This window comes from Otolemur garnettii, unplaced genomic scaffold (assembly GCF_000181295.1).
Source record: "Otolemur garnettii isolate 467f Iridium unplaced genomic scaffold, OtoGar3 scaffold00025, whole genome shotgun sequence".
Lineage (NCBI taxonomy): Eukaryota > Metazoa > Chordata > Mammalia > Primates > Galagidae > Otolemur > Otolemur garnettii.
Window position 1 is genome coordinate 7,175,668 of NW_003852420.1, and position 20,252 is coordinate 7,195,919.

The 20,252-nt window shown below is 42.3% G+C and overlaps 1 protein-coding gene across 1 annotated transcript in view; it reads right to left on the reverse strand.

Annotated features, from left to right (window-relative positions):
* Positions 1-20,252, reverse strand: part of PLCB1 (phospholipase C beta 1) — a 723,078-nt gene that overhangs the window by 74,412 nt on the left and 628,414 nt on the right. Inside the window, exons 28-31 of the mRNA XM_012804065.2 lie at positions 16,882-16,958; positions 16,684-16,773; positions 16,198-16,255; positions 15,584-15,670 (exon numbers count right to left, since the gene is read on the reverse strand). Of these exons, the coding sequence (XP_012659519.1) occupies positions 15,584-15,670; positions 16,198-16,255; positions 16,684-16,773; positions 16,882-16,958 (312 nt within the window). The remainder of the gene's footprint in view (positions 1-15,583; positions 15,671-16,197; positions 16,256-16,683; positions 16,774-16,881; positions 16,959-20,252) is intronic.

Genomic DNA, 20,252 nt, shown 5'->3' on the forward strand with positions numbered 1-20,252 from the left:
CCAGTGAGTCCTGGGTTCTAATTCAGCACTGACGTATATAAGCCAAATGGTATATGAGCAGAGAAGGGCGGATAGATAAAGGCCAAGTTTGGGAGGAGGTGAGGGTAGGCAGGTCCCTCCCCAATCCCGCTGCTGTAGAGGGGGCTGCACTGACTCCCCAGCAGCCATGGACAGGGACGTTTACACCGAAGTGTCCAAGGGGCTCCCTCTACCCCTCTGCTGGACATCGCTTCCCCACGAACGCAATAAACACAGAAAAGAGCCACCTGCCTCTCTGTGATAGAACCGAAGCCCCTGTGGTTTCCCGGAGGTGAGTCCTGTTTTCACAGAGCTGGAACTTTTCTAAACTCTAGTGCCTGGAGATATTTTTCTCTAAGACATCTGATAAAAAGAGATTCTGAGCCTTGTGAACACACTGTCCATGATGTTTAATGCCACTTGCTGTTGTGATGGGTTCGGGGGCCAAGTCCCTGGCTGGGCTTGCTTGTGACCTTGCAGGGGCTGGGGCTTACCGTCAGCACAGGAGAACGCGCTTAGAATCTGGTGTCTATCCCTTCCAGCCCCTCACAGAGATGTGTTTCCTTTACTGAAGGGGCTTGTGGCCTCTCCGTTTAAAGCGTGAGTGTACCGAGGCACACAGCTATGCCCTTACTGTTTACACACCCACGCCATCACGAGAAGAGATGCCACACACACTGACTGCCTCTACATCCTAAATCACAGCTTCAGACATTCACTAAGGATAAGCTGAAGGACACGAGACGCCTGTCGGGTCCCAGGTTCAGCGCTTTCTGTATGACATTCACCAAGTTCACCAACCTTTGGGACCTACGTCAGCTGACTGAGGGGTGCCGTGGTGGGAATAAGCAGCTGTAGGTGACGTGCCTTAAAGAGGCTTGATCATGCAGGAAGCACTCAGCACACGCTAATTATTATTGTTTGTAATGATCGTTTTTCAGAAAAAAAGAGTTTTAATGTCCTTCTATGGCCTGAAACTGACCTTTATTATATTAAAGCACGTGAGAACCAGGTTTTCTGTTTCCTATTGCTCTCTACTGAAATCTGCATAGCCTAATATCCAGCAGGCTCTCGGTCAAAACTGGGCTTACGTTTCTAATTGCCGATACTACGTCATTGGTATTGTTAGGAACTGGTCATTCTATAGCTCTTGATCTAAAGGCTCATATACACACAAAATGGGCAAACAGCTTTTTTGTTTATTCTAAATCCTATTCTACAGTGATCTGTAGCTATTAAAAAACAGAAGTTACCACAGCTAAATGTAGAATAATTCACCCTTTATGTAGCTTTACATATTAGTGGCTAGTTGTTAATAAGGAATATATATATATATATTTCTTCTATAATATGTAGCTTTACATATTAGTGGCTAGTTGTTAATAAGGAATATATATATATATATTTCATCAATGAAGGTTTGCACTCACAAAAAAAATGTAACATTCCAACTATTTATGTGATGACTACACTACACACTGCTAGAAGAGAACCTTTTGTTCTTTTCTCAAATACAGAATACTATAGAGATTTTTTTTTCCTGTTTTGGCAATGAGACTTCTCCATGAAAAGTGTGAAACTGATTTATTTTTATGTAACCTTTTACAAGTGGAAAGCTAACGGGACCAAAGAAATTAACAATATGATTACATTTTTTTTTTTAAGTTCAGGTAGCGTGGGAATATTTGTTTCTTTTTTAAAAATAAATATTTTTGCTCAGTGGGAAGTTCAGCTGACAGTCTGATGAAAACACGAGTTGTAAACAGGCTATCACAAGCCTGATAGAACACAGTGACAAAAATGTAACATTTGTGTCTCCATCGCATTTATTCTGAAAAGTGACACCCGAGTCATGTGTTCTTAGCTGTGCTGTCTTTTGCATCTTCTGAGAAAATCCAGTAGTCTACTTGTTTCACAGAAGCTCTCAAAACTACCAGGGCAGTGGCAAGTGCTACAAAAACAGACTCCAACAATGCTCATAACTGATGAATTAAAAAACAGGCTTGAGGCTTATATCCAAATGAGAAAGGCATCGTCAAGGTCCGCCCGAGGCCTTCTTGTAGAAGCCGCAGATCAATGTTAACAGCCTCTCCTCTGCCCCATCTTTCATATGGGAGACAGAACAAGGTCACACAGAAACGAAATTGTCCCCATGAAGAGGACATGAATGAAGGGCCGGGCTCCAGCTACACTCTCCGATGGCATGCCCTGTGCCTCTCTTTCCAGTGTTACAGTAAGTAGAAAATAAAAAGATGTCAAAGGGACTGGGATTGGATCAAAATGTTCAAATACAATAAAACACCACAAAGTCAGCTTAAGCTGCTTCCAGGCATTTACGCCAGGAGGCAGGAATACATTAATCCCCACCTGCTGAAATGGGGTCCATTGGAAATGAGGCAGCGTCGAGATCTTCCGGGAAGTACAAAGAAATGTAGAAGCTGCAGCCCACCCAGACCCCCTGGATCAGGACTCCCAGTCATCCCGGATGTCCACATAATCCACATACCCATTAGGGCTGGCAAAGCATTGAGCCAGGGTCACTGATGTAGAGAAGGAAGAACGTCTGCGTCTTTCTCAATAAAGAGTTGTTTTTAGTAATTTTTTGATGTGTTTCTAAATGGTATTATTTCACAGATCAACAATGCTTAAAGAAAAAAACCCACTAATATAAGCCCCCCTGTAAAACTCTAGTTTCATTACAGCAGAATGGAAGTTTGCTTTCTTTATAATCAAATAAATGCCATTCTTTTTTTCTACACAAAGTACACACCCTTTGGGATGGCTTAGGCCAATTTTCTCATTAGTGAAAGGAATACGTCGTTTTCATGATGCGTATTGTCTGGCAAGTTCAAAGTCCTCTCTAATTTTCAAGGTGAAGTTTGCTTAGCAAACCGATAGCCCCGGTCCCGAGATCCGTACTAGTGATGTATTTCCAAGAGCTCTTGCCTCTACAGCATCAATAAATCCTGAGCTGTCCCTTCAACTCAAAATGCCACGTGGGAATGGACTTTCTGAACTTTCAGAAGGAGGGGTGTTGTGAGTTGTGTGCAGTGGGTGGAGAAGAGTCCCTGAGAATTCATTTGATCCCACTGGATTTCAAGCTGATAGGACCATGGATAAACTGTGCAGTGAGGCATAAGAATGGAAAAAAAAAGTTTCAAAAGTGGGAATAATAGTTTGAGTGCAAGAAAGATCAAGATTTAAAAAGAAGCCAATTTTGCAGACAGAGGAAAGTAAAGAAGAGGAAAAAAGACAGTGTGGAAGAATAAAATTTATACAGGAAGAGAGAGGCTGATGAAGAAATAAACACCAGAGCGAGGCGGGAAGGCCGGGGAGGCATCGTGGGTGTGGCTGGGAGCGTAGTGTGTGTGTGTGTGGGGGGGGGATGGGAACACAGAGAGAAGGAGGGGGCAAAGACCAAAGGAGCAAGTCCACGATGACTGACACCGGATGGCACACGCCACGCTTCTCTCAAAAGCGACCCCTCCCATCCAGTCCTACCTGGCCGGAGGGGCGGTGGTCACCACTTGAGAGCTTGAGGGTTGGGGGGAGTAAAGTTGGGGGAAACAGAGGGATCCTCATGGCAAGTTTCCGACAAGAATGAGGAGGAACCGTCCCCCTGTGTGAGAAAAGAAGGGAGGCTGTCATTTTTGTTGCAATGAAATTGGTTTCTAAGTCACCTGGTGTTTCACACTATTTGTCTGGGGGGCTCTTGGAGTGTCCGCTAGAAAGGGGGTTGAGCACCTCCAGCTGCTCATATCTGCCCCAACAGCGCTGGCTGGGTGTGGCCCCTGCCTAGCACAGATGGGACGGAAGTGGAGTTGAGTTCTCCTGGGCTCTTCCCCACTCTCGGGAAGCATTAGATGTTCAATGTGATCACAGCTGTAGCTTTAAAGAAAGTCTCTACAAAATCCCACTACCATCAGGAGATGAGAAAAGATGATGTTGAATTACTGACGGCTGTTTGTTCCGTTGGACAACGCCGCCTTACCAGCTCTAATTTTCCACCAAAGAGAGAGAGTTATTATTTTTTAAAAATACAATGTTAATTTTATTAAGTCTTTTCATAAATCATACATTCAAAAAATATCTATTGAACACCAGCCCTGTATTATTCTGGAATTCAAGGGTGTCAGAGAGAATCAGTGACGCTCTGGTGGAGCCTCCATTCTCCTGGGAAGAACCAACACTGAACCACACACTTAGGAAAGGTGGATACGACCTAGTGAGAGAAGGTGATAAATACCACGACACACAGAAAGTGGAGCAGAATAAAAAGGAGAGAGGACATCAGGGATGGGAGAGCAGTGGAGGGGCTGCCAGCTTAAATAACATGGTCATGGGAAGGCTCTTTGAGAAGACAGGTGTGGGCAAAGACAGGAAGGACAGGAAGGGGTCACCCCAGCAGACAAGGAACAAGGGGTTGAGGAAACAATCCCTCCAACAGCCCAAGGTGGGAATGGACTGGATTGCTGGGACCCGGCAAGGACCCCAGAATGGCCTGAGCAGAGAGGGGGTCAGCAAGGAGAGGGTGAAGGGGCACAGCAAAGTGAAATGAGAGCAGGTCACACATCCCAAACTTCTGTCCTAGGAGAGACGGAACCCGCTGAAGGGGTTTGAACAGAGAAGCGACCTGATTTAATTGATCCATGCATGTAAGGCAGACTCTGGCTGCCACACTGGGAATAGATTGTGAGTGGACACAAGTAGCAGCAGGATCACTAGTGAGGAGGGTATTTAGGAATCCAGGTATGAGACAGAGGTGGGCTGCAGTCGATACTGTAACAATCAGAAAGATATCTTCGCTCTTTCATAACATTTTTCAAGTCCTAGAGTTTTTTCTTTATACCTAAAACAAGGACCTAGTAAGAAATTTAAAAACTATAACATTTCATTCTCTATTTCCCAAAACCTGAGAGCTAAGTTTTTTTTTTTTTAAGATAATAAACAAGGTGCAAAGGAAAAGGAAATGAATCCTTTTCAACCAAAGATAGAAGAAAAACTCACTTCTTATATATTTTTATATGTACCCCAAACTCATATATGTTTCTGGATACTTTCTTGGACACAAATTTCCTTCCAGTAGCTTCATTATCTAGGGCACAGTCCATTTTGATGCCACATGGTTAAACCTGCTAAGCTTCCTCCAACTGTTTAAAGTGTTTGGGGGGTGTGGGGGGGAGTGGGTGTTACTGTGGATATGGGTGTGTGACTCTTTGAAATATGAAATTATTTGAGACTTGGCTTCAGTTTTAAATTCAAAAACCTTGTCCCATTCACAGATCAGTCTCAGTGGATGATTATAATAAATGTAGACGGAAGTCAATTGATTTTTGTTGACTGAAAATATATAAACAGGATTCCAAGTGGTCAATCTGTTACACTAACATGGCCTTAGGCATAATACAGGGGAAAGAGAGAATACAACTGGTGCTCTTAGCAACTGCTCTCCTACTTGGAACTGAAACTTTCCTCAGTGTTTTTTTCAGCCCAGTGTCCTGTGTTTCCTCATTTGTAATAGCCTTTTCTTTGGTCTCCACATCATTCTTTGTCAAATATTTTAAAGCACCTGGTAAATTTTCTCTTTGGATTTTTCAGTAGGTAAATACAGTTGGACTTCCATACCCACATCTGTAGATTTAACCAGCCTTGATAAAAATTTTCAGAAGAAAATTAAACGGATGGGTGTGTCTGTAATGAATATGTACCATCATTTTTCCTTGTCATTATTCCCTAAACAATATAGTACAACAACTATTTGTGACTACATGGCATTTATATGATATTAGGTATTATCAATAATCCAGAAATTATTTAAACTATGGGAGGGTATGCATTGGTTATATGCAAATATCATGACATTTTTATGTTAAGAACCTTAGCATCTATGGACTTTGGTGTCTGTAGGGGGTCCTGGAGCCAATGCCCCACAGTTACCCCAGGGACAACTACATTGCCACTGCTGTGAGGCTGACTATCCTTTCCCTCAAAATGTTGAAGGCCATAGACAAATCAAGTAAAGATTTCTTAAAAATCAAAGAAATTTTTATATTCCTTGCTTTAAAAAGTGTCTGGGGTATGTGTACGTTGGACTATTTTCATTGTCTTGGTTATATCAAAGTCAGCCTTACAACCAACAAAGCTAGAGATACATTAGGAATAAAAATTGTAATTAGCATTAACAAAATTCAGATAAATCACATGCAATGACAGGCACACAGTGAGAGAAGGGGAAGTGAACCAGAAAGGGTTTCCATTCACGATCGTGTGGATTTTTTGTGTATGGCAGGTGAGCAGAGAAAAGTCAATGGGATGAAAGTCCATCACATCCTATTCCTACTGTTAATTCAGAGTTTGCTGAGACTACTCTAAATGCCCGCAAGATGCAACACTGTACTCTGGCAAGGGGTGAGAATTCTCTTCTGATCTCATGCCTTCCATCCTACATCCATCACCACACTCCCAAATTTTATTATCCTTAGGAAAAAAAAATATGGGCCAACTCAGGGGAAGGAAAGTTGATGAGCAAAAAGAAAAGGCATCCATGTCCATCTAAGTTGTACCTTTGTCTAAATTTCAAACTCAGTTGTCTTATGGGGGCCACAGACACTAGAAATCCATGAAGCAGCCTGGGGAGTATCATGCAGGCCCATGGGGAAGCCTCTTCTTGGCTCCAGAGATTTGTTTGCATGTTTATATAATAATCATCTAACTCATTCTTTTCACCAAAAGCAGTGAATATTTTTTAGAATAAGAAATTTTCCATTTTTTACATAATCGGGACGGTTTTTATGGTGCCACCTTGGCTCAGATGAACTGCATTTCCTGGAGTTCTCTTTCTGTTTGCTTTCAGTTATGGAGGGGGGGGTGGAGGCTTCTCCAGAGAGCTAGAGGGCTGAGGAGCGAGGCAGTGGCCATTTTATAACACAGGGGCACTGTTGCTGATCTGCTGATTCCTCTGGTTGGTGTGAAGCAGCAGCTGGGTCTGCAATCACTTCCCCTTCTCCTTGGGTCTCCCTTTAGTTGTCTTACTCCGGGGCCAGGCATATGTGTGTCTGTGCGCATTAAATTCTGTGACAAAAAGTTTCCACTTCTGTTACTCTAGCCAACCCTGCTTGTAATCGTCCCTTCTTGATGCCTACCTGACGGGGCTCAGCATTAAAGGGGTCAGGGCGGGGGGCAACCTTGCGATAACTGCACACCGCCAGCTCCCTGTAACATGCACACACGTACAATCTCCTACTGGCTCTCCTGTTGAGTCCTGACTGAACAGATGTTAACTAATTCAAAACTTTTAGAAACCCCCTGTGGTGATTTTTTATTTCTGATAATGGCTGGTTAGATTATTTGGACCATCCTTTCCACTGAAAACAATGACAAAAACTGGGTTTGATATTAAGCTATCTTTAAAAACCCTAAGAACCATGGAAATTCAAAGACTGATCAGTCCCAAACTGAAGGGAACATTGAACCAAGACAAGTAACAAGCTAGGAAGCTGCTTTTGACCTACTGTCTTTTGTCAGTGCTGGAATTTTTGGAATCATCTTTGGACAGATGGTGGTGAGGAGCCTACACCCAAAGCCTGAGGCCGGCCCAGAGCGGGAAATCTCACAGGAAAGCTCCCCTCTTATAAGCTAGAACATGCGGATTATAGATTTGAAATTAAACCAAATAGAAATCATGTGAAATATAAAACCTAAAATTAAAAACTTGGTGAGTAAGTAGAATAGCTGTTCAAACCAAAAGTTACTGTATTAGAAAAAGGGTCAGAAGATATTGTCCACAGGGCACCAGAGAGGAAAAAAAAGATGAAAATACTGAAAAGAGCTATAGAGGCTGAGAAGATAGAGTTAGAAGGTCCATTTTATTTTATATGCAAATATATATGGAATCTTAGAAGGAAAGGGAAAAAAATCAACAGAAGCCATGTTTGCTCACAGGAGAATTGAAAGTTTTTACAGAACTCATGAAAATTATCGATTCACCTACCTCAAAAACACATTTAGATGCATTATTGAAAAACTACATAAAATACAAAAAAAAAATTCTACATTAAGTTAAAGGGAGGAAAATAGAAATTATCGTCAAAAGAACTACATTAAGACTAACAGCTAACTTCCCACCAACAACAATAGAAGCTAGAGGACAGTGGAAATTTAACATCCGTGTGCCAAAAGAACATAATTGCCAATATGATATTCTATACCCAGTGAAAATATCACTCCAGAATGAAGGGAGTGTAGATGCTCACTTACTTTAAACAAATACCAATTTTTTCTGGACAAAAACAAAACAAACAAAAATCCTAAAGAGTTTATCACCAGTGGACTACGTGAAAGGAAGCTCCAGAGGACGTGTAAGAGGGCAACCCAAGTGGACTGTCTGGGACACAAGAAAGAATGTTTAGCAAGGAAGGTTGTGAGTATATAGACAAACCTAAGTGAACACTGATTGTATAACATAGATTAGTAATGTCTTATGTGTATAAAAGTCTAGAGGATGAGAGTAAATTTCAAAAAATAAGTGGCGAGTGGACACATGGAATTAAAATGGTTCCTAGGTCCTGATACTGCTCAGAAGGAGAGTAAACTTGTCTAAATTTCATATTCAAGAAAATAATTGGTGGGACCACACCTATGGTGCATCTTACAAGGGTACATGTGAGATTTACTAAATGTAGAATATAAATGTCTTAACACAATAACTGAGAAAATGCCATGAAAGCTATGTTAACCAGTTTGATGAAAAATTTTCAAATTGGGCTCGGCGCCTGTAGCTCAACCGGCTAGGGCGCCAGCCACGTACACGTAAGGTGGCGGGTTCGAATCCCCAGCCCGAATGATGGCTGCAACCAAAAAATAGCCGGGCGTTGTGGCGGGCGCCTGTGGTCCCAGCTACTTGGGAGGCGGAGGCAGGAGACTCGCTTGAGCCCAGGAGTTGGAGGTTGCTGTGAGCTGTAATGCCACGGCACTCTGCCCAGGGGGACAGCTTGAGGCTCTGTCTCAAAAAAAAAAAAAAAAAAAAAAAAATTTTCAAATTGTATGTAAAACCAGCACGTTGTACCCCATGATCGCACAGCTATATACACAGCTATGATTTCATTAAAAAGAAAGAAAGAAAATAATGGAAGCTATGTTTTCTAAAAAGGCAATTTTTTTAAATTGATAAAAATGAAAAAGAGATTTCTTCTGTAGAATAAATAAAAACTGTGTCAATTGATTGAGACTTGACAATGAACAAAACGCCATCTACAGGAAGCCAGTTCGCACTCTGTGGTCTGGCTGCCGGGAGGCGATCTAGGGAGAATCTAGATTTCCCCCTCCTAGTAGTCAAAGATTAGAGAAGGCAGAAACAAATCATCTATGAAAAATGTTTTTTCTTTAAATCTCCAAGTTAGTCTTTTCTCTCCTGAATACAGGGGAAAATACCAGCCGCATTCAGCACAGTGTCTCAGAGCCCAGCCGTAGGTGTGACAAGACTAACTGCATGTGGGGAGATGAGTCACTCCCCCGTTACAAAGATGTCAGAGGGAAATGAGGAAAACCAGCCTAACTCTCCCCTGTGGAGGGAAAAATGAAAAAATAGAGCCCGCAGCCACATGACAAAATGTTCTTTGGGAATAAATTAAAATGCCCCATAGTTTCCTGGAATTCTCTCTTGATGATGAGCTAAATTAAAATAGAAAATGTGTGTTCTAAGAAGCAACAAAGACAAATTACGCATCAGAGAAAAAGTGAATTATGCATTTATCAATTGTTCCATGAGGTTACAGAGACAGTTCATTAAAAAGTCCCCTCAAAAGACGATTCTTCTTGTACTGAGAGTCAGTAGCTATAAAGTGATCAATATATATTGGAATATTTGCAGCCGATTCAAGGCAACTGCTGATTAACAGTGTTTCAACATGTTAAAATAAATCTTTTTCAAGTGTCCAGGAGAAAGGCTGAAGCTCTGTTTTATAATGGATCAATTTAGAGTTGGGCAGAACCACAATAGGCATGGTTTCTCTCCACTGGCAGCTGCGTTCTTGAGTTGTTTCTAAAACTTTTTGTACACATCAACTTTTTCCTATTGGCTTTGGCAAATCCAGGTGTGGAAATCCCAAGGAATCCAATTGTATCATGGAGTTAGAAGACTGGCCAGTGTTTCTTGTGGCCATCATTAAGAATTCTATAGCTGGGCTCGGCGCCTACAGCTCAACCGGCTAAGGCGCCAGCCACATACACCTAAGGTGGCGGGTTCGAATCCCCAGCCCGGACCCGCCAAACAACAATGACGGCTGCAACCAAAAAATGGCCGGGCGTTGTGGCGGGCGCCTGTGGTCCCAGCTACTTGGGAGGCGGAGGCAGGAGACTTGCTTGAGCCCAGGAGTTGGAGGTTGCTGTTAGCTGTAATGCCCTGGCACTCTGCCCAGGGGGACAGCTTGGGCTCTGTCTCAAAAAAAAAAAAGAATTCTATAGCTGGCTCAGTGCCCTTAGCACAATGGTTATGGTGCCAGCCACATACACTGAGCGTGGTGGGTTCAAACCTGGTCTGGGCTAGTGAAACAACTGCAACAACAACAATGAAAAACATTGCCAGGCCTTGTGGCAGGCACCTGTACTCCCAGCTACTTGGAAGGCTGAGGCAAGAGAATCGCTTGAGCCCAAGAGTTTGAGGTTGCTATGATGAGCTATGATGCACTGTACTCTACCAAGGGTGACATAGTGAGACTCTGTCTCAAAAAAAAAAAAGAAATAAAAAAAAGAACAATTCTACAGCTACCAACATATCTGAAACCATCTAAAAACTGCACACACTTAAGGTCTGAATCAAGTAGCTGACTGCAGGGAAACACATAGTTGGACATTTCTCTAGAATTTAGAATTCTCCTGAAAAGAACCCACATAGGCTCTTTTAAGAGTGTCCATTGCTGTTTATAACAATATTCCAGTGGGACTTATGTATTGCAATGTACAATATAATTTTATATCAAAATTGAGGTCCAACATATTTATCTATCATATATGTTGCCCCTAGGGAGCATCGATTCTCATTTTCCCCAAAGCCCTAAAAAATTGCTTACAAGAATAGATTCTTGAATCTCTTTCTAATGGGAAAAGTATAAACTCCACATATGAAAGGGGCCTGGTAGATGTCACAAAGTGGGGTAGTCTAAAATAAACTTCCACGTCGTGGCTGGCCGCATTTGGTATTCTACCAAGCACAGACCACAAAAACTGAAGATCCTGGCCCACTTGTGGAAATGAAATGGGTTTTTAGCCTGATGTTGATTGAGGCATCTTCTCCCACAGCTGCTCTGCACAGGATGGTAAAAAATGCTAAGAAATTAAGTTGGTCCTTCCAGATCACATGTTGAGTAAAGGGTTAGCAAATCCACACCTTGAATACATAGCTTGCTCTAAATCTAGCCAGAAGAATGTCGGTCACTATAAAACTATTGGTTTTCAGCAACTGGCTTTTGAAATTTCTTTTGTTAGAAGAATTTTTTTATATCCATCTGCTACTTTGAAAGGAGTTATCTGTTTGCCACAAACTTAGAAAATTATGCAGATTACGAGTATAGTTGGTCGGGCTTCCAAATCACTCAAAATATGTGTCATAACATTGTGAGAACATAGCAATGTGAAAAGAGTTTCCTCCCTGCTAAGAAGGAGACCGGGAACATCAGACACATTAGTACATTAGTTAGAAAGTGGATGAAGAGGAAGTAACTTATTACATTCAGCAATAAAGTGAAAGAAATGGAAGAACAGGAAAAAAGTCTGATGTTACACAGCCTAGGGTTATGCTGCCAGTGAAAGATTAGCTCAGTGTCTAGCTAGAAAACTTTATCCGTCTGCAAAGCGCCGGAGGAAGGAAGTATCTGTTCTCCTGAGTAACCCGTGGTGGAGGTCGGCATGCTTTCCTCTTAAGAAGGCGGCCGTTGTCTTTAATATTACTCGCTGTAATGTCAGCTCAAATTCCTCATCCAAAACTCAGGAATGGAACAGTTCCTAAATTTCTAGACATCATAAAATCACGCTGCCCTCTCATCTTTCTGACTGAATGGGACTGACTCATAAGCCTGTTCTATACAGAATATTGATCAATCTCATTTCCTTGCCCTGTTCCTCCTTTTATTTTTTTTTTCTGCTTTTGCTAATTTGCGTTCATATATATCTATTCAAGCTTCAAAGGCTGTTCTGATACTGGATATGAATGGGGATTATTTCACAGACAGCACTAGTCTATTTCTGGTGCAAGTCCCATTACAGAGGCAGCAGTGACTGCTATGCCGGACTGGCCTTTCCCAAGGAGCCCTTTGCCCGCATTTGCTGTCCTGTGCTCTGGCCCTTCCCCATGTGCCTCAGATTCGATTTTATATTTTCCCCTGCAGTCCATCATTGTTTCTTCTCGTCCTTGTCAGTTCCCTTTGGTAGCCACTATGTCCTACCATGTTAACAGTCAGGATTTCTCATATTAAAGTCATGGCTCCAAAGCAAAACATTTTTTAAAACCTTGAATTATACCCTAGAATAAGTCCTTTGGTTTGAGATGAAACCAATAGTTTTCCAGGGCAACCTGTAAATCCACGTAAGAGTGAACTCACAGACAAAAGCAAAGGGAAAGTCATCATGGTACCTATCTACCGTCAAAAAATGAAGATATTAGAACCACTAAAACTCCATAGAAACACTGCAGATCTCTTTCAAAAGGGACAAAAATGAAGAAATGGAAACATTCTTGTAAATACGGTTATAGCACGTATTGTTAATTACCCACCCAATCACCCTTTCCCCTCCGTCGCTCTCATGATAAAACATCGATTTTGTTCCACTACCTGGTGACCTAGGAATTGAGGGAAGCTGAGCTGCTTCTACCCCTGTGGGTGAATCTTGATGCTCTAAGCTGAATATGTAAACTACCCTTCATTGCTTGTGATTGCTTTAAGAATGAGAATGTGGTACCATTGTAACCTGTGTGGGAAAACCTATTGGGGATATTTAGAAAGGTTTTCCCCCAATCGTATAAAGGGTTAAAAAATGAAGACGTTCCTTGTGCTGCCTTTGAATAGTTTTATGCAAGGTTACAATTCATGGAGCAAGGGCAGCCATCTCGTAACTGTGAGTTTATAGTTGGGGATGGCAGGCAACAGCAGTGGGAATTCTGAAAACACCCAAGGATGAGATTGTTAACCCACTAATTTAATCATTTCTAAAACCCTGACATCTCTACATTTCCGGTAATGTCACTTGCTAAGTATTGTAACTGTTTAAGCCAGTTTTAATTGGATTTTCTGTTAAATTGCAGCTGAGTTTGTTACATTGTACCCTCATAGATAAATTGGCCAAAAGTTATTAGTTCTTTAAATGTTTCATTATATCTAATGAAGACATACAAGGGTGCTTAAAGTTTTAGTTTAAACTAAAGAAGTTCATTTTAATCATGATGACCTAGAGCAGTAACATGAAAATCTTTGAATGAGTTATTGATACTGAATCATATAATTGAAACACATGTGTGATTGAGTTTTATCTATAAGTAAAAAAATTAACATGGTTGAACCAAAATACACACATACCAAAAAAAAAAAGCATGAAGGAAAATAAAATATGTGAAAAGAACAATACAAAACTTGGCATCAACCATAGGCAAATTACATTATGTCAGTGTACAAAAAGTAATGACAAATTTGAATTCATACAGCATGGATTAAAACAATGTATGTATCTGGCCCGGGCCCATAGCTCAGTGAGTAGGGTGCCAGGCACATCCACCGAGGCTGGCAGGTTTGAGCCTGGTCTGGGCCTGCTAAATAACAATGACAATAACAAAAAAATAGCTGGGCGTTGTTGTGGGCACCTGTAGTCCCAGTTACTCAGGAGCCTGAGGTAAGAGACTTACTTAAGCCCAGAGACTTGCTCTGAGCTGAGACGCCATGGCACTCTACTGAGAATGACATAATGAGACTCTGTCTCAAAAAAGCAAAAAAGTATGTATCTAATTATATCACCTGGGGCTAATTTTTCCTCCCTCCCTCCCTCCCTTCCTTCCTTTCTTTTCTTTCTTCTTTAAACAGGGTCTTGCTCTGTCCCCTGGAGTAGAGTGCACTGGCCTCATAGTTCACTGCACCCTCAATCACCTGGGCTTAAGCAATCGTCCTGCCTCAGCCTCCGAAGGAGCCAGGACCACAGGTGTGTGGCACCAGGCCCAGCTAATTTTTCTATTTTTTGCAAAGATGGGATCTTGATTGTTCCCAGGCTGATCTTGAACTCCTGGTCTCAAGCAAGCTCCCCACCTTGGCCTCCCAAAGTGCTAGGATTATAGCCACGGGCCACCAAGCCTGATCCTGATTATTTAAAATGTTTCCTAAATTTCAGTTGAACTAGATCTTTTGTTCTAAATATCTGAGTATTTTAAAAGGATCAATACTGACTGGAAAGTATGGCAATTTCTAAAATTATTTTAAAATTTATTCTACTTTACTTATGTACAACCAACCTCAGAGGGTGGCTGAAAATATCTAAAGTGTATATTTATATGAGAAGCACAAGAATTAGCAGCATATGTAAGTAATTATTAACTCTTACTTGAGAACCTATATTGCTGAGCTTAAGATCTTTAGGAATAAAAAATATTAAATAAATGTCCTGTACAGCAAATATATGAAAGCAAAAGAGCAGAAATAACCACAAAAGTACATTTAGAATTAGCCACAAGAAATGTAGAAGTAAATGGTGAATGGATTACATAAGGAATAAAAGTAATACTTTCGAGCTTTGAGGAGTCAAAAAATACTTCTATGGAATGGCAGTACTTTTCAGAGGAGATATTTTAAAGTGAAGATGGAAGGGCAGGAAAATGAAAAAACGCATTTTTCACAAACAGAAACATATTCAGTGCTAAGTCAAAATGGATGAAATGTTCTGAAACTGAGCTGCTATTTGCTGACCTGAAAGTATCTGATTTATATGTAGTTCATTTAAAGTCAACGTTCATGAGAAAATTAATTTTAACCAAACAATGAGCACAAGATAATTTTAAAGCGAAGCCCTAATAAATTGTTCCTACAAGGAAAAAAAAAAAAAAAGAACTGCTTTTCTTTTTCTGATTTAGGATAATATTTTGTTGGATTAAAAATCAGGGAGATTTTGGTGCAGAGCGACCTCTGCTGGATAGCATCTGGCATTGCAACATTACATCAGATACTTAGAACCGAAGGAAGAGGCTTGTTTGTTTGGCCTCTGAGTCTCCATCTTGTGCTCCTGAATCAGGGGGGAAAAGAGGAGGAAGACTGAGACTTTAAAACCACCAGTGCCTGAGCCACACTCCAGAATGGTCTAAGTCAGATCTCTGGAGGTGGGTTCTGTGCATGTGCAGATTTTAAAGGCTCGCCAGTTGATGGTAAATGATTACTGAATATTGCTATGCATGTATTTTTGCCTTCGCTGAGAAACATACGTGAGTTTCACATGTGAGAATGGATCTGAGACTTCTGAGTCTAGTTACATGAAGGAGGAAGGTTTTCTTCTTACTGAATGGAGATAATTAAGAGTGTGCAGCATTATCCGATGCACTTACCTTGGGGTTTTCATCCAGGATCTGCTGGCGTATCTCCTTGTGTTTCTCTACGAGTTTTTCTTGCCGTTTGCTTTGCGCCTCTTCCAACTATAAGCAAAATTATAAGGAAAGTCATTTTCATCTAAATGTTCAAGTGCACGTTTTCAGAAAACACTGAAAGCTTTTCAGACCTGTGGCTCACATTCGATTTGATTCCCTGGTCAGGAACTGCAGGGCTGGTGGCCCGTGGGCTGACTACTCTTACATATTAGTGTTTGACACTTCCATGACATCAAATAAAAACAATAAGAAAGACTGAAGTTGCCATCTTCTCTATCACTGAGAGCAACTAAAGGTCTTTCGGGAAAACTCCCATTTACAACATGCTTCTGGGCTCCTGACTTTGGAAATGACCCTTGACTGTCCACCCTCAGATGAGCCCCTCTATACCGTGGTTTGCCATTCAACTTGCTGAAAGGTCGATGATGGAGTGGCCCACTCCGTGCAGCAACTGTGCTGGGTGCTAATGTACAGAACTACAACAAGGCACGGCATTTCCTTCCAGAAGCTCCCGATGAGCTGACTAAACGCTCACACGTGGTTTGCCAAGGAGAGAGAGGGGTGACCCCACATACCCTCTTGATGTACTGTACCACCTCCTGGATGTAAGAGCGGATCATCTCTGTCTTCTCCCTAAAAGCAAATGACCGATAGAACATTCCATCAACTCTTCTGGAATTGACACACGCGGGAATCTCCTAGATGAAAGTTTACAGAACTCTCAACATTCTTATTACTGCTATAAGGAAGGAGCAATCCTCCAGCCTCTGGACAAAAGTCAGGGTCCTCCAAGGCACAGGCTCTGTTTTCACTAAATGCCAGGAAGGCTGCCTGACAGCTGGGGAAGTGAGAGTTCAGCTGTCCTCTGGGGAAGCTCTTTGCTGACTCTTCTTCCAAAGAGCCTAGGTGTGCCTCAGATATTAGTGCACTGCCCTTTGTTTAAGAGTACGTGATTTAAAAGCTTATGGAAGAGATTTTTGAAAGGTTAACTAGCAGGGATACTAAGAGGGGTCTCTGAACCTGTTACTCTGGTTCGCAGAGCGAGGGGTCCTTCCACTTACTCTTCCATCTGGTTTTTGTCTTTGGATTTAGCTTCTGTTATCTTCTCTTGCCTCTTTTTATCCATTTTCTTCTTTAATTCCTTCTTCTCTCTGAAGCCAAAATGGAAGTAAAAGGAGAGAAGAAAAGGCATATCAAATGGGAATTTGTGTTTAATGAATTCAGACGCACATGCCAATTGTGATGGGAACACGGCTTACTTCTCACACATCTCCTTGAGCTTCTTCAGCTGATTGTTCTGACACTCTTCGGCAACATCTGTCAACTTCTGAATCAGCTGGGGAAAGAGAACGCCACTTTGCTGATTTACATGATCACAGACAGAGTGTCTCCCTCCCACCCCTACTCCGCACAACCGTACCTAGGGTTAGAGAAGTCTATGATGGATGTTTAGCAATACTTAAAATTGCCAGGCCTCTAACACGGGCATCGAGCACGTCAAGTAGGCTTACGTGTTATGATATGAAAATCATCTTACTATTTTCTTTTCTTTTCATTGATTTTATTTTTGGGGGGGAGGGAGTGAGTCTTCTAGTGAAGACTGTAGACATATTCTAAAAGAGCTGTAACAGGCACCTCTTTTTATCTAAACAGAATCCATAGATTGTTGTGGCAATTACTACAACTTGGCTCAGTGCAAAGACCACTTTTTAACAGTGTGAACCCAGGCTCCGACCTCTACTTTATGTCTTATTAAAATGGCCTATTGTGGCAATTGGTAGAGTGCAGTGATGTCAGTCCAGCTTACACAACCTCAAACATCTGGGCTCAAGCAATCCTCCTGCCTCAGCCTCCAGAGCAGCTGGCACTATGGGCGCCTGCCACCACACGCTGAGAGGATGTTTTATACATTAGTTTTTACAGATGGGGTCTTCAGGCTAGTCTTGAATTTCTGGCCTCAAGAATTCCTTCTGCTTTGGCTTCTAGAAGTGCTAGATTACAGGCATGAGCCACCACACCGGGCCTTGCCATCGAACTTTGACCACTTCAAAGTTTATCATTACGAATACAATTATTCATTGTCTTGCATCTGTTTTCTTATCAAACCAAACTTCCAGAGTATCAACTGTGTTTCCAAATCCTTGGCACTCTGTACAATTCCTGACATTCAGTAGATGTGTAATGAATACACTAAGGTCCTTTTGCTGGCCAACCTCTCCCTTCCTTGTACGACATGAGGAACCTACAGAACCTTCAGGCTGCATAGCAACTGCATACAACCCTTCCTACAGAAGCACCAAATAGATGGTGTGGACTTCTCCAAAAGGCCCCCCTTTTGTTTCCCATAGACAGAGAGCCTCTACCCCCAAAACACAGAAAGCAAGTGAGCTGACCAGCCTTATGTGAGTGGTAGCTATAATATTGACAAGCCCAATATAATCACAATTCAGCAAACTTTCATTGATTATTTATATGTGCCAGGCACAGTATGAAGAGTTAACTTTGTGTTACATATAAAAACACTGACACGTGTGGCTTGATTCCCAGGCTCAGGGCCACAGAGCCGGCATGTGGTAGAGGCCGGGTACAAACCCAGACAAATGAGGCTCCACAGCTATGAGAGAATAACAATAAAGAATCCACATTCATTTAAAATGAACCTGAAATTTGATGGATGCGTCTATAAAGCGGACTGAGTCTGAACAAATAGCAACTGGAGGATGGGCCAGCAGAAAACCTCTTTGATCATTTAAGAGAGATTGCCTGATCATGACTATGACGATTGAAGAAATCATGAGATATCGCTGTGTGGTATGCCACCTATCAGACTGTCTAGACGTAAATGCCAGTGTGTGAAGTCTCTGGCCAGTTCCCGCAGGAACTGCCAGCCTCTGCTCTAGCCTCCTCTGTTCCAGAGTGCACCCTTTATCTAAACTATTCATCCACCCATAATCCAGCGAATATTTACCAAGCCCCTACTAATACCGGGCCCTGTTCCAGCTAAAAGTGCCGTCTTGCCAGCACCTTCCCTTCCCCAGACTTTCTCCTCTTTCACTCAACCCAGGGAGTTACAGGGGTTATCCAGAAATTTCTCACCTTGGCTGAAATATCGCTTGGAGAAACTTCTTAAAAAACACATTATTTCACGGCCTATGGACTCCAAATGCTTGGGGGCAAGGTCTGGGGATCAGTATTCTTATAATCTTCCCTGGGGATTTGGGTGCTTGAGGTCAGCAGAGAAGGGATCCTTGCTGACCCCTCCCTTCCTCTTCAGGCCACTGCTACGGCTCCCAGTACCCCTTCTGCATTCAGCGACACTCAAGCTGCCGTTTCCATGTTCTGGTCTCCAGTCTCCACCTGGCTCGCGTGTTTTCTTACTTTCCTGACTATGCCAGGATCTGCTTGTTCCCAGCTTCCCTTCCATCCGCTGCCCTCATTTCATTCTTAACAACATCGACGTCCAGGCAGTGAAGAGTCTAAACTTGAATTTCGTCCTTCTACCCACTCAGCTGGGACTCTAATTTTGAGTTGGTGTCAGCCCTAACCCAGCTGTCAGCACCACTCCCTCCAGGGGCCCTGGAAGTTCCCTGTCTGCCTATCCCCTTGACGCCCTCTTTGCCCTCCCTAGCCCTGCCGTGGCACTAATTCTTTATCCTTTGCAGAACTAGTTCCCTCCTCCTTTGTTCAAAACACCCACACACTTTATCTATTCAATCCGCCCACAATCCAATAAATATTTATCAAGCACCTACTACCGGGCCCATTCTAGGAACTTTGAAATGATGCCCTGGCTTTCCGGAACTTGCTAGCCAAAGTGTGGCCCATGGATAGCGGCATGGGTACCACCAGGGAGCACATCAGACGTGCAAATTCTCAGGCCCTACCTCAGATCAACTAAATCAGAATCTGCATTTCAGCAAGTTTCCCAGGAGACTCACATGCGCATTTAGCGTTTAAGAAGCATTGTCTAGAGGATGGAGGAAGATGGAGGAATCTGGAAGAAGCAGTCTCAACTTCTCTCTTCTCTGCCTCAGCAGATCTTTAGAACTTTATATGCCTTTTCTTCATTACCCCCCCAGCTTCCTCAGGTCTGTAGCAGGGACAATGTGCCTCTCCGAGCTTTAAGGACAGCACAATTCCTAACACACCTCATCATAGGTCCCTACCTTGGTTTCCCTTCTCCCTTCCAAGAGAATGGTTCTTCCCTTTGCCTTCCATCCTGCCCCCTTGCCCCGTGATAGGACCCAGCTCATCCGCCATTTCACGTTCCCTCTCACTGCACTGGATAAATTCCCTCTGCATAAAAATTCACCCTGATCTTCCTTATCATCCCAGAACCTTGAACTCTCACTCCACCTTTGACCTTTCCTTCCTTTTTATTCCTAAAATGGATGAAAAAGTGGTGCCTCCAAAGCTATTGTCCCTCAACCCCACGTTCTTCAACACCCCCTTTTCACTTCTACCCCAACCACTGGAATTCACCCAATTTTGCTTTTTCTCTACTATAAAAAACCTTTTTGTTACTAAGCTTAAAGGCTATTTCTCAGGACTTAAGTTTTATTATTCCAGAGATTCTTAAATTTTCCTGGTTCATAGTGCCCTCTGGATGTTGGTAACATTTTTTTTTTTT